Genomic DNA, 18,908 nt, shown 5'->3' with positions numbered 1-18,908 from the left:
TAGTTCAGCTATTCAATGGGTTGGGCTAAATATTAGGTAATTCATTTACCTTTGTGTAGTAGACAGGGCAGAAGCAGTATGGCATATAGTATGGTAGAGGTGATAGGCTTTGATTCAGAAGACTTAAATTTCAGTCAGTTTCCATATCCTATGTTTACCTTGGGAAACTGACTTGACTTCTCTCAGATTCAGTGCGCTCATTTGTAAAACTGGGGTAAGTATTATAGTTCCTGATATAGAAGTTTTTAATCTCATGAGATATGTAAATGAAAATATAGTTTATAAGTACAGTTTAGAATATTAAATAAATGAAAAATTATTTCTACTTGGATTAGTAACATATGGAATTAGCCATAATTACTCAGGTGGTCCTTAATGAATGTTAATGCATAATGAAAATTTAGAAGGCTTGTCTATGGCTCTGCAGGAACATAAATCATGGTATAATAAGAGGTTGAAGGAAAGGAAAATGATGAAAGTTGAAAGAGAAGAGGTAACTTGCCATGCTAGGAAATTAGACTTTTCCTTTGTCCAAGGACAGTGAGGGGCATTATTTTGAAGGGTTTTAAGTAAGGCAAAGACTAGATGAGATTGTTCCTTAGCAAGATCTCCTTGGCTGCAGTGTGAAGAATCGATTGGGAATGAAACTAGAAAGTAGGGAGACCAGTGTTAAGGGGCTGATGCAGAAACCAGGTGAATGATCTGAAGTAGGATGGTGGCAGAGGGAGAGAGAGAAGAGGGAGAGGGAAAGAGAGGGAGATATCGAGATTCAAGAAGTATTAAGAGATTAAAAAGACAGGATTGAAGAGATTGTTTGGTTGAGAAGTAGAGTGGGGTAAGGGATAAAGCAGACAAATTAAAACAGTGCCCAAACTTTCATGTTAGGCAATATTATAATAACACAGGAATACAGAAGCAGGAAGATGCTTGGGGAAAAAAGATAATTTAATTTTAGACATGCAGTATTTGGGAGATTCTGGGACATCCAAGCAAGTGTGTTGGATTGGAGAGAGAAATGTGGGATCCAAAGAATGTCCTGCAGAAATGTGTAGAGTAGAAGATTCAACCTGAAAAATACGCAAAATTTAGGAGACTAAAGAAGGAAACTGAGCCTGGAAGTGCTTTTGTCAATGCAGAGTTATTAGGAAACATCTTTAGGATAGCTCTGGTAAGAAAGGAAAGGATCTGGAGTAAAGTATTTGGGCTTAAGCTTTGGCTCTCCTATTTATTAACAACATGACTTTGAGAAGTTACCCCATTTTAGCCAACTGTAAAATGGGGATAATACTACTAATATTCATTTTATGGGGTTAAGGATAAAATAATTGTCAACCTTCTATATACAGTCATGTGTAAAAATTACTAGTATTATGAGAATACACTAAACAGTTATGCTTCCTTAAAAGTTTGTTGTAAATAGAGATCTGTAATTCTTAGAAATATTTTGTAAACAACAGGTAAAAAATAACTTTTATAATGTCCAGAAATCTAAATTTGCAAAAAATTACAATTTATTAGTACTGGTTAGATATACTGAACAAGGAGAATGTACATACTGTTTTCACTGTATAAAACAAAGATCTTTATATGATAAATTTACCATTATAATAGAATGAAAAATGTGTTTATTTTGCATGAGAATGTAGGAAGTGGCTGGGAACTAAAAAAAAAGATTGGTATGGCAAGCCTAGTAATTTGTAGAAAAATATGGTATTTTTTGGAAATAATAATAGACATTTCTACAGCCATGAAAACTTTGAGGTCCACACAGATACATGCGTATTTTCTCCTGTTACCCCAGAACACACAGAGTTCCCAGTGGCTTCCCACCTGTGGATTCACTCCCATGGGAGCCCTCAGTATGATATAGAGGGGGGATGATGGCAGGACCACCCAAGCACCTGAGGTTTGAATTTGCACACATCTTTCAGCATCTTTTCTTTGGAGTTCCAAATTCTCCAAACTCCTTGGTACTATTCAAATTTGTTCCATAAACACAAGTAAACCTAACAAAAAAGCAAAATAACTCTTAGCAGTAAAGCTGTTGGATAAATGGCAGTTTAAATCATTTTTACCCCCACTGATAGAGATGATTTCAGCTCACCGCTACCTGAGAGTAGTAATAAATATTTATAAAGTACTCTACTGAGATGTTCGGAACATCACACTGCTCCAACAAACAATTTCAGGCTAGAGTGAAATGGGCAGGATAAAAAGTAAACAAAAATAAACTTCAGACTAGATCACTTGTCCACTTACTCTGTTTTAAAATAAACAAGAGTACCATTTTCAATTTCTACTGCTGGGTGGAACTTCCACATTACTAAAAATAAAACCTCCTCACAAGTTAAGTGGTTAGAATGTTCTTAATCCTCCACAGGTGAGGCAAAGAATTTGTCTGGTATCGTTCCCATGAGCCCAGGAATGGAAAGCCAGGGCATTTTTTCATTCTTTATGCTGAGTTTGTCTGTCTCTTATCAGGCTTCTAGTGAGAAAGAAAAATGTTTCCATTAGGAGAAAGTTTCCCCCTGCCCCAGCTTAAAATCTGTTTAAAATTTTACAGCAGATCCACTATTCTGGAGAGTTATCACTATACCAGGAGTTGCAAAAAGGAGGAATATCTACTGTCTAGTGCTATGGCTTTGACTCCTTAGCAAGAAAAAAAAAAGTCTTGAAGAAATAAAAGTTAAAAGTGTCACTTCCACCAATGAATACAACTATATATAGATATCCTTCAGTAAAAATAGAATGAGTAATTTGCCTCCTGGCCCAATTAACATGTCCAAACCTTCATCCCATAGTTGAAAATTCATTTTTTTTTTTTTTCCTCAAACAAGAATTCAGGCTGCTGATTACCTGTTTTCCCTATGCCATCCTTATTATTTAAATGCCCTTTCTTTTGACCATTTCTAGTTTTGGGCAAAAAAATGGAATTACTTGAAAATCTATCATATATAATAAACTTCACTCCCTCTTTCAGAAATTCTTTTGAATTCTATTCTGATTGTCCTGGAAGGATGGTAGGTCTTTAGTATTTAATTTATGTTCACAAGTAATTCCTCCAGTCAGTGACTCATTTTGAAGGTGCAGGTACTTGGCAACATTATTACCCTTGCCCCAAAATACAGCCTGTCTCTCATCTGCTCCTGTGGGGTTAAAGCTCTCAAGCATCTGCCCCCACTTACCAAGCACCCTTCCTGCACAGAATATCAAACTTCCCTGCCTTTTCCAACCTCTTGACAGCTACTCTTGCTTTGCCTCAGGACCTAGATCTTAAATATTTGAAGACAGAAACTCCTACTTTTCACATTGGATTTACTTTGTCCTACACATTTTTTTTTCTAATAGAGAAAACAGCCTGTTTTAACCTCAACAAATACACACATTTCACTCAATACCTACCACCCATCTTTCCCTCCCTCCCTCCCTCTCTCTCCCAGAACCTAACAACTGGGTCTCAGCCCTAATAAAATTTGCACTGTGAAAATTTTACTCTAAATAATTAATGGATTTGTTTTATAGAACATCTTCACTTAATATTTTATTGTATCCATGTTAGCAACACAGTTCCAGGACCAGCCATCTATTGTTCTGTGGGATTTGATTTAGTTTATTTCGTTTATTAACAAACTTATTCTTCCTCCTTCCATCTCATGGTCTCTCCCTTTGTTATTCTATTATTTTCTGTCTTCAGCCAAATCCCTAACCGGGTCTTTAAAATAATTTCTCTTTTTTCCAACTAAATGAAAGATGTGGGCTTCTAACTCTTCATGTTTCATCGACATGTGAAAATGTCAAAATCCAACAATTAGCAATATTAGACAAGTAATAAAAATAATACCAAATATATTGCTTTAAACCTGAAGAGCAAAAACTATTGACTTTATATATGTATGTATATGTAAGTCTGTTTGTATTTGACCCCAAACTATATTTTAAGATTCAAATGAAAGTTTTAAGTCTCCCAAACACAGACACTTTTAAAAAGGCTTCTGCATTTTTTGTACACATCATCAATTCGAAACAGGTTAAGAACTGAAATCAGGCTTTTCTCATTTTTCAAGAGACTTGTCAAAACATGTTAAACACACACACACAAAACGAAATCAATTTTAAAAATTTAATGTATTATGACATTCATTTCCAGTAGAATACATTCATGGCACTACCACGTCTACTATTCTTTTGAACTGGCCATTCCTTCTATTTACATAGCTTTTCACCTCTCAGAGGTTGGCAATTTAAAGTTGTTATTAAAACAATAATTTACTTAGATGTTGATTTTTCCCCAAGTAAGAATTAAATATCTAAAACAAAACGTATAACCACACTTGTTGATACTTTATATTCTACTTTCCTATCTTAACATTATGACAACCTGGAATTTTACAATGTAATCTTAGAATCTGTAAGTATTAAAAGTACATTTGGAGTAAAACTGAATTTCAAGACGCTCTATTTCATAATAATCAAGGTACATTATTTTCCATATACTTATGTAGCTCGAATTTTATTATGTATCTAAATGTCCTGTGTCAGTTTTAATTTGGTCTAAATTCTTGATACCAATAAGCCTTCATCAATTCCTAAGAAAATCACTGCTCATTAGTAAAATCAAGTTTTATCTGACAAAGTTATCTATTACTTAAGTTAAATAAATGTTAAGTATCTAAAATTTTAATTAACAATATTTTGTAAGTTAAATTTATTCTTATCATTCCTTCTTTTAATTCTGTCTACATATATTTTTAGTAATAGCTTCTAGTTCCTATTATAGGGAGAATCATCCTCTGCATTATATAGTACAGACTGCTGTAATTAATTAGTTATGTAACTTTCACTAATTAGGTAAATTCACCTTTCACAATTTCTTTTTCCTTATCTATAAAATAAGGAAAGTTAATTTCATATATTATCCTTGAGGTCTCTTCCAGCGCTAGCTTTCATTAGTAAAGATCCAAATTATACAAATTTTGATATTCATAAACTATAATAGCTATTAAATCAATTTCAAAATAGCCTTATAAAATGTGACTTTCTATGTTGCAAAATTGTGTACTATGTTTTGCTTTCTCTAGAATCTTACTGATTCAGCTCTAAAATATACTTATCAAGGCTTCTTAGAATATGTTGAAATAAGGTCAAAGCCAAGATATATTTGAGAATAATAAATATTATTGGTAATGATTATACGATTTTTTGCTAACACAGATACATCACTCATCACAAAATGAAATAAAGCCAATGTTTTCAATTAAATATGTAAATCTGCCTGGGACTTATTTAATATCCGACCTTTCAGGAGAATTCCTTTCAAGTTTAATTTCAGTGCAAAAGCAGAGAATCTTGATTTGTCTTAATAACAGCTTTAGGTATAAGTAACATATAAGTAGATGTGTTAATTAATTTTAGGTTTAAAAGAGAGGTCCTAGATAAAATAGTATGCTTTTCTCCTTCCAGGAGGGTGTGGTACTGAAATCTCTATTAGAGTTAATTATTAAATTCAAAAATTCTTAACACTGGTCAAATTAGACAAGTGGCCACACTGTAACACCTCCACTGCTAGAACAATGGAACCCCCAGGAAAGAGCAAGTGGGACTACAATGGGGAGATGAGCAAAAACCAGATACTGACAACTTAAAGATAACAAAAGGACAAAAAAATCAATACAAGCTAATACAAGCTAAAAATTCATTAAAATTTTTTGTTTCATTTCTCAAATCAAGAACTTTCTTCATCATCAATTTAATGCTTATAAGAGGCAGTGAAATTTACGCACATTTCTAGAACATACTTCTTTCCAACATGATGTCTGTTATTAGAAAAATGGTTTTCTGAGATAAAACTGTGAAGAACAACGAAGAAAGAAAAAGTTCAGAGAAGGCTGACCCAGATTTAACATAACCTGAGGCAATATTGTAATTTGTAAAAATATGAATTTGTGATTAAGACAGAAGAACATTTTGAAAATATTTCCAAACCCAACATGATATTCTGTGTTGTGACACTCTCAAGAGTACTGAATAATCTCTAATATCACTTAAGGAATGAGTGTTATTAGAAATTATTAAATAATACTCAAAGCTTAGTTCTTAGATTTAGAGATTGGGATTTATTCTAATCCAGTGTTTGATTAATTGATGTGCAATAGCTCGGCTTGGTGGCACAAAGAATGCCTGCTGCTTCCCTTTGGTCAGAACATCCAGGACCTAAAACACACCATAATAGAATGCATTAGGATTTCAAAGCTGTCATATTTAAATACTATTTCCATACTTACATAATTCAATTAAAATGTGATGAGTTTTATGGGGAATAACAGTAGAAAGTGACAACATCCATATTTACAGGCAAAGTTTTTTTTTTTTTTTTTTTGAAACAAGGTCTTGCACTCTGTCACCCAGACTGGAGTTGCAGTGGTACAATCAGGCTCACTGCAGCTTTGACCTCCTGGGCTCAGGCGATCCTCCTGCCTCAGCCTCCCAAGTAGCTGGTACCATAGATGCACACCACCACACCCGGCTAACTTTTTAAAAATTATCTGTAGAGACAGGGTCTCCCTATGTTGCCCAGGCTAGTCTCAAACTCCTGGGTTCAATCAAGCTTCCTGCCTTGGCCTTCCAAAGTGCTGAGATTACAGGTATAAGCCACCACACCCAGCCTCAACATGCAAAATTTAGTACAGCATTTTTAACTCCTTCACTGAGTTAGTGATTCAATTTTTAAAATGTTCCAGAAAGACACATTCCCTTATGAAAAATGACATCATGAAAAAGCAAAATGTATGCTCCACACTTAATTTCTAAGTGAAGCCAACTTTTGAAACAGATTCTGTTTTATAAAATTCATAAGCAATAATCTAACTTCCATCTTTTTGGATTAAGCATAGAATATTATGCAGGCAAAGTCAGAAAGAATTTCAGGTCAGATGAGTAATCTATCTTTCAATATATTATTTAGGAATGGCACTTTAAAAAGTTATTTTAAGTGTATGTTTATTATACAGTTATGTCATTCTTGGCCTTAAGTACATTTTAAGATGAATAAAAACTTTCTGAAAATTTTAAGCACTTACTGATGTTTTTTTGAGAGCTTGTTTTAATGTTATAAACTAAAATATAAAAGGTTTGAGAATATTCCTGTTTCTCATCTATGAATTAATGTTTAAGCCCACTGATAGGTACTATTAATGTGTAGGAATGCAATCTAAAATGTGAAATGGTACAGAATCATCTCTACTAGAAAAATCTCACAGAATAAGTTAATATAGATCACATTAGTGAAACATACTCCTCCTGTATGGAATTACTAATTACCATGTAATCCATGCATAATGAGAGGGCCAAAGCCATCATTCAACTTGCTGAAAATATGCATCCTTGTTCTGTGCCCAAACCAATACAGTCAGGGAACAATCAATAGAAGAAGGAAATTAAATTGAACTTTACCTGTTCTCTAGTGAACCAGCGGGCATCCTCTATTTCATTCTTGTCAACTTTAATTTCTGTAGACACTGCCACAGCTAAGCAACCAATCATTAAGGAGGAAGGCATTGGCCATGGCTGACAAGAGACATACTGAACATGGCCAACTTTGACTCCACTTTCCTCTTCTACTTCTCTTCTAACAGCATCTTCTATTGTCTCTCCTAATGAAATGGAGCAAAAGAACAAGTTGCTGATGAACATGCCTTGGACACTTTGTGTCCTGAATCGTTCAAACATCTGGAAATCACTTTGGACAGAAACCCAATTCAAATAATCATAAAGCAGAAGCCTAAAACTAGACTGTAATTGAAGAAAACATAAATTTTTAAAGTACATGACCACATATAGAATATGAAAATGCCAACAATAAACTTTTCATTTTTTAAAGGTCCAAATTTGTCAGTTATATTTTTAAAATAATGATATCATCTAAAAATATCCAACACATAATATTGGTTAAACACTATGCAAACACTTTATATCTGATCTTATGTATATATTGTCCACTAAAGAGATATAAATTACATGATTTTTACAAATAGCTCTTTCACACTAAAATTTTCAAACTCTTTTTATTATGTTGTCAGGTCATTAAAAGATTAAAAACTACATAAGATGAAACATAATACTTTTTCTAAGCAATTGTTTCCCTCTAGATGACTGCTGACTCTGCCATGATAAAATAAAGTGATGCCTATAAATGTACTTTATATTTCTAATTTGTTGGATTTAAGAATTAGAATAGGTGAAATCATTTCTAAGTAAAATCATTTCTAAGTAAAATCTGGAAGTTTAGAAACATTTTGCTAAATATTGCTGTATTTAGCAAAATATATTTTAAATACAGCTATTTCAAATAGATTGATAAATTTCCTACAAAAAAATTAACAACTTACAATAATCAAAAGAACACATATAGTAAAAATATAATTATAGACTAGCATAAGGTATTTGTAAAACTATAACTAACAAAAGATTCGCATATGCTTCATATTTAAGAATTCTTAAAATGAATAAAAAAGGATAAACAATGAAAACAAAATTAGGTAAAAGACAAACATCTAAAATTCAGAGAAATGAAAACTGAATGCCTAATACACATTTGAAAAAAGATGTACCATCGGCAAGAAAATGAAAACGCGATACAATTTCATTCACCCCTCAGAATGACAAATTTAAAAGTCTGAAAATCCTAACTTGGTGAAGATGTGGAATAATGCAACATTTCATGTTCTGCTGGAGGAAGTATAAATTGGCAGAAACACTTCAGAGACAACTTGGCAATATACAGAAAAGGGTAAGATGCTCATATCACATAAGCTGGTGGTGCTACTCTATGTATACAATCTAGATAACTCTTGCAAGTGTGCACAAGTATAAAAATATTAATTGCAGTGTTGTTTGTAATAAGAACTTTAAATGTCCTATCAGCAGAAGGGATAAATAATGGAATATTCATGAATGGATTACTACCCAGCAGTTAAGACAATGACAATGACCTAGAACTACTAAAGACAGTATAGGGATTTGCAGCAAGAACTCAGAAGCCAACATGCCCAGGTTTAAATCCCTTCCCTATCACTTATTCGCTGTTTGATCTTGAGCAAATTATTTCGTCCCTATGCCTTAGTGCCCTTATCTGCAAAATCACTGTAATAGTGTATTTTATAAGGTTGTATGAAGATCATACAAAAAATATACATATAACACAGCCTGATACTGTTTTATATATATGATATGATCCTTCTCCAGAACACAGCCTGATACTGTATGTTTACTATTATCTAGTAATGCAAATATTGGAAACTGAAATTGAGATAAAACATTTATTACTTAGACATATTCACTCCACAAACATTTACTGACCTACTACATGTGCTATAGGCATGTGCTATGAGGGTTTCATACATAGCAGTGGATAAAATAAAGTCCCTGTGCTAATGAAACTTATATTCTTGAGACAGCAGATAATAAATTAATAAGTACATACGTAGTATATTAGGTGATGATGAGTGCCCTAGGGAAAAATCAGGCAGGATGATAGGGATTGTGAATGCAGGGTATGGGGGCTACCTAATGTATCTGGGGCAATTAAGTCAGGCCTCTTCGAAAAGGTGACAGTTGAGTCTAGTACAGAAGGAAATGAGGTGGAACCTAGATACCTGGGTCAAGAGCAACATATCAAAGAGCAAATACTGAATTTTTAACAAAGCAGATCCAATTACTAGGAAAAGCAATTTATGTAATTCTCATATAAAACATGAGAATTACATGTTTAAACTATTACTGAAATTGTATCATGTTTAAAATACTTTAAAATAACCCAGTTTTATAACATAATTTATCAGAGATTATTAAATGTTATCTAAACTTTGTATTTTGAAATCATAAGTTAAATAGAAATTATTAAGAAAAGGCTTACCAGGCTCAATAAATCCAGCAAGGCAAGTAAACATGCCTGGGGGAAATCTTTTCTGCCTGCCTAAAAGACATCTGGTCCCATCTGGATGAATAACTTGCATGATTACTACTGGATCTGTTAAAAAAAAAAATCATATATATGAATGGCAGGAAAAACGAATTTAGATTCATGTGCAAACACTGTCTGATAGGATAAAATAAAGGTGTATCTCCTATAGGGATAGAACCCTTGTCTGGTTGTAAGAGATTGCTTCTTTCTGCCCTAATGTAGCTGACAACAGAATATCTCAGCGAAATTGTACAGAATAGTGTCAATAAGCTAGCAGAAGACCATTTTTGTCCTTCTTCCCCCAATCTTAACATCAACATTTATTTTGTACTTATGGATGTTAGGTGTATTGTTATTTTAATGAGAAAAACTTTGAGTAGGTAATACATGCAAATAAGGAAAATTCAAATTTTACCACTGTAAATAATTTCCCTCTCCCATCCTAACCCTTAACAAAATGTTTTTAAAAGCTAATATGGTTCTATGATTAGATTTAAGTCGTTAAATAAAATTTAACAGTTCATCTCTCTAGAAGTTACTAATTCAGCAAATTCTTCTCACTATATCATGACTAAGAACTAGGAATTAAATGTAAAAGGCTCTTGAGCAACAAAAACAGATGTCACTAAGCCATGTTATTTTTCTCCCCAGAGGCCTCCCCAGGTGTTGCTGAGCCTACCTATTGTTTTTTCACACAGTTTTAAAGGTCTGGGTTATCAGATTTCCAAACCTACGGCAGACTCAAAGCAGCAATTAGAAGAGAGAATACAGGCAGACATTAACAGTAGTGAAAAGCTAGGGTCAGGCTGTACTGCTATGGTAATGCCTCAAACAGGCAAGAAATTGTTGGGGCTTTTTCTCCATTAAGTGGAGCCACACTGGTTGACTTTTGAAATCATGTATCATAACATATCAGGTTCATAGTGAGTAACCCAAAGTTAAGAAATGGCTATTGAATGTACCATGTTTTTTAATTAAAAATCATGAAAGTAGGTTACACTTTAACACTTACATTCTTAATGGTTAGACATGTTTTCCATAAAAAGGAAAACTTTTTGGCTCCTCACAAATTTTCTCTTTCCAGAATATCCTATTCCCCAAGATCCAGGTGGCGGAGATATAAAATAAAGGGCTTACCAACTCTTGGGTATGATGTATTATGAACACCATTGAGACTAGGACAGTCTTCTTTTAAACATACTCTCTTATATCCACCTTCTTCAATTTTAGTTCCATTTCCACAGGTTGGGCAAAACTTATATCGACTGTGCCAGGCAAGAACAGATCTTGCTTGAGCTACAACCCCTTCAAAAAAAAAAAAAAAAAAAGCACAAAAATTTTAATTCTGTGACAAATTAAAATCAATATATAAGTAAAATATTCTCAAGTTACAATAAGAATAGCTATGTGATCAGGTATTTTAGTGTTTCTATTTTTATAATGTGTATTTTTCTTTTAAAGTAAAAGATTTAATTTTCTGGATGACAAAAATTAGATTCAAGTTTAGTTTGAATAAAATATAACTCTCATATAAGATAGAAGTACTAACATCTATCTTACATCATACATTAGATCAGGCTTTTAGTGTAGGTGATTTTAAAAGTTGGGGTATTCATGATTCTAGTGTAAATTTACAAACAGTGATTTTACAATAGTGATTTTAATAAAAATATACCACAAAAGCAGTTCTTGAGATTTGTACTCTAAAGGAAATATTACTAGGAAACTGTAGAAGGCTATCACCACTCTCTTGGTGACTATGCCATTGATGGTCGACGCTGTGTGGAACAGAACCTGTTTTCAACTGGAGACTGCATGTACACAGTATAAAACACACTGCATTTACTATGTTCATGGTTAACTTTGTTTACCAAAAAATGCCTAATAGGATAAATCTTAAAATATACACACTTTAGCTATAGGTTTTACTCTGGTAGTTCAAAAAAGAATTAATACGACCTGGCCAGAAACATTACAGTTGAGGCAATAAGACTAGAAATGCTATATTTTAAATGCTTGACAAAGTCACCTCCCTAAAATACATTATTTGGTCTACAGATTTTTGAAATGAACAAAATAATAATTAAAATTCTAACATCGTTTAAACTGGGAAAAATAAACATAAAACAGTTGTAATGAACAGACGACGTTACATTTTTGCCTGCTATCTAACCTTATAATATGTAACATGCTAGGGTATTTACATTATTTCAGAATCATCACAAAAAGAAAAGCTAACATTTATTGAGTACTTACAATGTTCCAAGCATCATGCAAGGAATATTTATAGATTATCCTATGTTTAGAGCAACCCTAAAGAAGATAGGTACTATTATTATTTTCTGTAGGAGTAAACTGAGTCACAGAAAAGTTAAGTCTGTATAAAGTTATAGAGCAAGTGAGTTAAAAGGCCTCAGTTTTCCTACAAGGGAAAAAAGCAAGCAACTAGCTCATTTATCATATCTTTTTTATCTTAAAGTGATATATACATGTCTAAAGAAAGTAAATTTTCTTTAAAAAGCTTGATGATTTCTGCACAGGTGTGGAGAATAAAACATACCACATCACACTTTGAGACGGAGATATTTAAGCAGTCTCTGGCAGGACCTCTATCACCTAAGGGAATGTGGTCACTGACAAGTGACCTCTTCCTAACTTCCCATTAACTTATCAATCTACCATAATCTGGCTTCCGTTTCTTTCACTCCACTGACATTTCTCTTGTCAAGTTCATCAATAGCTTTATATTACCAAAGACAAAGATTCTTAAAAAAAAAAAAAAAAACCCACAAAACTTTGCCTTCATCTTACTCAAGTTCATAACAGCATTCAATACATTTGACCACTCCCTCCTGGAAATACTCTGCTGTCTTGGTTTCCCTGAGGCCTCTTGGTCTCTTCCTACCTCATGGCCACAGTTTCCAACTCCTTTGATGGCTCTCCTGCTTGCAGCTTACCTTTAAATTTAGGGGGATTCAGGTCTTACTCTGAGAGTTTTTCTTGCTTCCTCTCAACTCTCCAAGTAATCTCAGTAGTTTTCTGGGATTTAAGTATCTTTGTGTTGATGACTGCCATATGGGTATTTCCAGTTCAGACATCTGATTCTAATGTCCATTTCTAAAACTTAGTATGCCCAAAAGTAAACTCTTGATGTATTTACTCCAAGTCTATCCTGCTTTCCTTGCTCTACTCATCATATTATTGAGAAATGGTATCACTATATACCAAATTATTAAAGTCTCTAGCCTAGCAGTCATTCTTAATCTTTTCCTTCATTATATATCCCATATCCAATTCAATAGCAAAGACCATTGATTTTATCTCCAAAATTTATCTTGCATATACCCTCTTTCCTCCATTTCTACTATCAGTACCTTAATTCATGCCATATTACCACCATCTCTCACTTATAAGGGTCTCAACCTACAGATCAAGCCCTATCCATTCTACCTCGAGAATATCTCAAATTCTCCCTTTGTCTCCATCTCCACTGCCTCCATTCTAACTCAAGCCATTGCAATCTCTTACTTGGGCAATTGTAATACTCAATTACCTCTTAACCTCTTAACAAGACTCCCAACTTTCACACTTACTTACATGTGTCCAATTTATGCTCTATGATGCAGTCAGTGTGCAGTGCAGTGTTTTGGTTTTTAAAAAAATTTAAATACAGGTTAGGTTACATTTAAATGGACTTTAGAATCAAACTCTAATTTCTTACCATGCCATAAAAAGCCCCAGCAACAGAATACAAAACAAATCAAAACAGTCAAGGTCTTTGCCATCATGTTCTGTGTGTAGCAGGAACTCAAGAATTATTTACTGAGGAATCAAATGAGATCATCATGCACCAGTGTTAATTCTCAGGAAATCAGTCTGGGCTGATTAGAACTACTAACTGCCCAGGAGAGTAGTCCCCTACGGTGAGAACTTTAGGAGGTTTCTGATGAAGACAGTCTAATTTCACTGCTTACTGGAAAAAAAGTAGCCCTGGAAAGTGCAAATACATACAATTCCAACTCAATTCTAAAAACCAGATTTTACCAACAAAAAGCAGCATTCATTTCTTACCAGCTTCTTTTTCTTTCAATTGCAGAAGGGCTGGCATAGGAGGATGAAGAAAGTAACAATTTTCATGTCTTTGCTTGAATTCTTCAGCAGCAATAGGATCTATACCTAGAGCAAACCAGGCAACCAATCCATCTTCCTCCTCTCTTGGGACTTCACCAGCATAATTAAGTAGCTTGTCTTTCATTTCAAGTTCCACTCCAAGAAAAATCAAGGTGATCTTCTCAGGCTGGGCCAAATAATCCTTTATATCTTTGTAGTTCAGCTGACAAAGCCTAACTTCTGGTTGTTGGAAACTTTCTTTATTGCCACCTAGAGTAACCAAGGGATTTAAATCTGAGAAAAGAATAAAAACTGTGGCTGGATGGCTTTCTTTAGCTAGTAGCCAGTCAGAATTATTTCTCTTTTCACTTTTCCGGTCCAGTAGTGTTTTGCTAAAATAATTTTCACATTCTTCCACTTCATTCGTTAGGAACCAAGGCTTCTTCCCACCTTTAGCAGTAGCTAGTAAATTAGCTATATGCTTATAACCCCAAAATACAGCAATATCCAGTGCAGTCTGCCTTGATTTATTGACAATTGATCTGTCACACCTACAGATGGAAGAAAAAATGGGGAGAAAAAGTAAAATAGGAAGTAAACACTTTCTCCTGTATTTGTTTCAATAAAGTATTTCCAGATGCACATTAAAGTCCTTCTTTTTAATGATTACATAGATTTTTTTTCTTGTGTTACATAGTTTACTATTGGGAAGGTTAGAACAATAATCATAAATGACAAAAAGAGACAGTGGATACTTACACTTTCTGGATAATTACTCACAAAATAAAACAGCATTAAGTTTTATGTACTACAAAGAGATATCAAAATTCTACAAGAAGTCCTTGGTAGTCATAGTGAGATTTGCATTTTCTATTTGGGAGAAAAATTTATTATTAGACTCCTCATAAATTTGCTTTGCTATAAAGTAATAATTTCTCAGTGAAAAAGGTTACAGTTTTAAGTTAGAAAAATTGTGCTACATGTTTACACAAATTAGCCAATGAGTTATTTAGTAGTTCAACAATATAAATATGGAAACAAGCAAAATTTAAAAGTAAATATGTAACAAAGAAATTAAACCACAAACCCTTTCAGGTGGTACAGCCTAAAATGTTTACCCTTTCTCAAGCAGAAATTGGACAATCTCTGGGTGCCCATTCCTTGCTGCATACATTAAAGCAGTCCAGCCATTTTCAGAAGTTTCATTGAGAAGAGATGGAGAATGACTGAGTATTCCTGTTAACTTGGCAATATCTCCTTCAGCAGCTGAACAGTGAAACTGGGTAACTATTTCTTGCTTTGGACTTCTTTTTACAGAAGACATTTCTTCCTTAAAAGAAGGAAAATAGGGGGGAAAAGCTTATTTGCAACTGCTTTTTTGTCAATGAATGATATTGTTAGAATAGCAGCAATGGTTTCCAAGGCAATATACTCTTCAAAAGGCAATCATTAAACAGCATACATTTCAATTTCAAAATGTTATCAGTTTAGAATTACAAATACAATGAAATTTATATGCTCATGGGAGTTACACAAAATAATGTATAAAGAGCTTTGATAGCACAGACGAGGGGACCATATCCTTGGGAGGGGGAACCAGGTAACATATTACATAAGGATGAAGTATTTAAGGTAGACCAGAGGGGACTTCATGATGAGGTGGGGACATGACAGGGAGAACATTAAAATAGATGGAAGTAAAGGCAGAGATTTTCTAAGTTTCACATGAAAACAGTTTATTGTTTGACCTTGCACAATTAATTCTGTAATCCATCTAGGATCTATTTTTGTTCATGGCGTGAGGTAGGGGTCAAGACACTTTTTTACCCAATGCATAATCCATATGACTCGGCATTATTCTTGACATTTCCATCTTTGTTGTACTGTACTGAGACAAATATTGTCACAAATCAGATGACCATTTATTTTTGGCTCTATTATTGGACAGTTCTGTTGATCACTTTTGTTGTCCTTGAATCAGAGCAGCTTTTAAAACTCATTAACTTTATCTGCTTTGTCCCTCTTTTCAGTGGTGGAAAACCCCCCGAAATAACTGCCCCACACATCTTAAACATTGCCTAATCATGGACTGCAGATAGTTGGGCACAAACTGAGCTTTTTTTTTTTTTCTTTTTTGGTGGGGGGGGATGGTGAAAATGGTTAATGATTCAACTGTCTGTGAATTTCTCAAAGTATTTTTTTAAGGTACAATTTTTCTTTCTATGAAATGTTATTAAGAAAAGATTTGGGATTCTAACTACATTTCTATTATTCTAAGTAATAAGATTTTTAAGCTGAAAAGACAGAAATGTTATAGCCCATAGTTTTTGATAGCTGCTGTCTCCTGGGTTCTGAAAGGGCAATCTGGCTGATGAATTGCATAACAGGAATAGTATGAACAAAATTTAGGGAAAACAAGGAGTAAAGATTAATTTTCTTATTTTGGAGCTGTTCACCTTTCCTATTTGAGTCTTTCTGCTACTTATAAATAGGTTAAAACAGCTCAGAGTCATGGAAACACTTGGATAAAACCTAATAGTGGAAATCTGTTTAGAAATTAAATTACCAGAAGTAATATCTACATGAGAGAATAATTGACTTACTCTAGAATTTACTTCGCTATTCCTTTCATATTGAAATTTCTAAATACTTTAAAAATATTATGTATAACAAAAGCTTTAACTTTTCAGGACTTTATTTTGAAGCACTGCTGTACAGCTCCTGTACTGATCTCCCTTCAAATTGTCTTTCTCTTATTTTCCAAAAATCCATATTATAGTTTTTTCAGCTAGGTTTATTTTGAATAATATTTCACTGTCTCATGTTCCAGGGTCACGGTCACTCCCTCACATTCTCACAGGCTGCGCTAGGTGACTGCAAAATTGTCCTTCAAAAGTACAGCGTCATTTACTACCTCCAGGGCAATGCTTATGCATATGCTATTCTGTGGAGATAGAAGTGGAAAGTGTACACTTTTCCCTCTTGCTTTCTCAGCAGAAAAGTCATCTAGAGACAGTACCATTATTCATTCCAGAGAAGCACATAAACTCTAACACCCAATTCTACTGTTTGATTTACTTTTTCAATTCTCATTGGCAGGTTATAGAAGGTAAGGATTTGAAGGCAGAATAAAGTGCTGCTCTTGTTTTCCAAGAAGCTCAAGGACTATTCCGAGAAATCATTTAAAAGAATATTAGATTTAAAGGGACATAAATTTTTAACAAACCAACATCCACTTTTACTGTCGTGTAACCCGGGGCCCATGACTTGCGCATGCTCTCATAGACCGAGTGGGACAGGACAGGACCTCAAATATCGCTCTGTCACTGAAGTCACTGACCATCAATTAACGAATTTCATCCACTCCCTGGGCACTCAAGACCAATTAAGCGCCACCTGTGCACGGTCTCGGAAAATGGTAGCACGCCTTGAGATATTGTACTTTCTTGCCACTACTGTTAGGTTCCTTCTTTCGAGGTGAAATCACTCCCTAAGTAGCGCTTCCTTTTCCCCATCTCAGCTAGGGCAGGAAACTCTACTAACCTCAGGACCACCTGCGCCTCCGCCCTGTCCCAGGAGTCCCTGCAAATGCGTCTGTGGTTCCTGCGCCTGCGCCCACCAACCCACTAGGAGGCTGCGCCACACTACCCAGCAGGGCCACTCAGGGCAGCGCGGGAACCAAAGAGCCCAGGAAACTGGTCACTGTCCCCAGAGGGGACACTGAGACGACTAACTCGCCGCTGCTTCTACTAACCCAAAGGTGACCAAGTAGAGGCGGCCAGGATGCAGTCGAAGGATTGGGATATCGCAGTCGAAGGATTGGGATATCCCACTCGCTTTTCCTGGCGCCGGATGCAGCCTTCTCGATTTCCTGTGGCGATCCGGGGTCTTCCCGTGGCTTTATGGGAGTTGTAGTTTGAAGCCCACAGGCTGTGCGCAACCGGAGAAGGGGCGGAGATTGCGGGGGGAGGTGTTTGGGAGCCCGCGCGGGAGAGATTGAGGTCTAAAGGATTGGCGCTGAGTGAAGATCTGAAAATTCTTTTCCTGAGACTGTGATGTATAGATAGAACGTGGTGCAGGAGATCGGAAAACCGTAGGCCTGAGGAAGCAATTATAAATTTCCCAGCGTCTGGCACCCAGCTCCCAGCCCTCTCTCCAATACAGTCCGGTGCAATTGAGTGCTGAAAGCATTCTTTTCTGTTAAATAATCTTGGAATATTGACTATACCAAGTCAGTCTTAAAAGAGATATTTGGCCTCTATAACACCTTAATCAATCACCCCGTGTGAAAACTGGTATCATGTACTGACGCGTAACTCATTCATAGTCCTTTAAAAAGTATGTATCAAGCGCCCACAACACCTTGGATTGTGAGGTTTACATAGGATAATACATCCAAAGCTCTTAGGATGTTGTGAAGTGCAGAGCGGGCACCCACAACAAAATTATTGTCATTATTTATTATTTCAGTTCCTGTGCTTTTATGCTCCAAAACCTACAGAAGTTATGAGTCCGAGATTACAAAACTAGATGTTGGCGGTCTTCTAACTTCCAGACCGGGCTTTTTCCTTTGCTAAACTCTCTCCTTGGTTATCAGCAACAGCTACAGGGGTCTCTTACAATTTATCATTGTTTCCCACCCTGATTTTACCCTTGGAAACTCCTTCTCACCGTGAAGCTGCTTTTCTTTTCTTTCTTTCTTTCTTTTGTCTTTTCTTTTCTTTTTTTCTTTTTCTTTTTTTTTTTTTTTTTTTTTTTTGAGACGGGGTCTTAATCTGTCACCCAGGCTGGAGTGTAGTGGTACGATCTTGGCTCACTGCAACCTCCGCCTCCCCGGGGG

General features: G+C 35.0%; 1 protein-coding gene across 4 annotated transcripts; it reads right to left on the bottom strand.

Annotated features, from left to right (window-relative positions):
• Positions 1-4,106: 4,106 nt before the first annotated feature.
• Positions 4,107-17,968, bottom strand: NUDT12 (nudix hydrolase 12). 4 transcript variants are annotated; one of them, XM_008014088.3, is made up of 7 exons: positions 17,612-17,968; positions 15,187-15,394; positions 14,030-14,619; positions 11,096-11,263; positions 9,911-10,024; positions 7,450-7,649; positions 4,107-6,210 (listed from the first exon to the last, which is right to left on the bottom strand). In XM_008014088.3, the coding sequence occupies exons 2-7, from the start codon at positions 15,390-15,392 to the stop codon at positions 6,100-6,102; spliced, it is 1,389 nt and encodes a 462-aa protein (XP_008012279.1). In that variant the 5' UTR covers positions 15,393-15,394; positions 17,612-17,968; the 3' UTR covers positions 4,107-6,099. The 4 variants fall into 4 exon arrangements, with proteins under 4 accessions (XP_008012279.1, XP_008012278.1, XP_072866882.1 ...); XM_008014087.3 differs by having other exon boundaries at positions 15,187-15,398; positions 17,612-17,967; XM_073010781.1 differs by having other exon boundaries at positions 17,823-17,967.
• Positions 17,969-18,908: the final 940 nt, after the last annotated feature.

Source organism: Chlorocebus sabaeus, chromosome 23 (genome assembly GCF_047675955.1).
Source record: "Chlorocebus sabaeus isolate Y175 chromosome 23, mChlSab1.0.hap1, whole genome shotgun sequence".
Lineage (NCBI taxonomy): Eukaryota > Metazoa > Chordata > Mammalia > Primates > Cercopithecidae > Chlorocebus > Chlorocebus sabaeus.
This window is presented reverse-complemented; position numbering and strand designations above follow the sequence as displayed.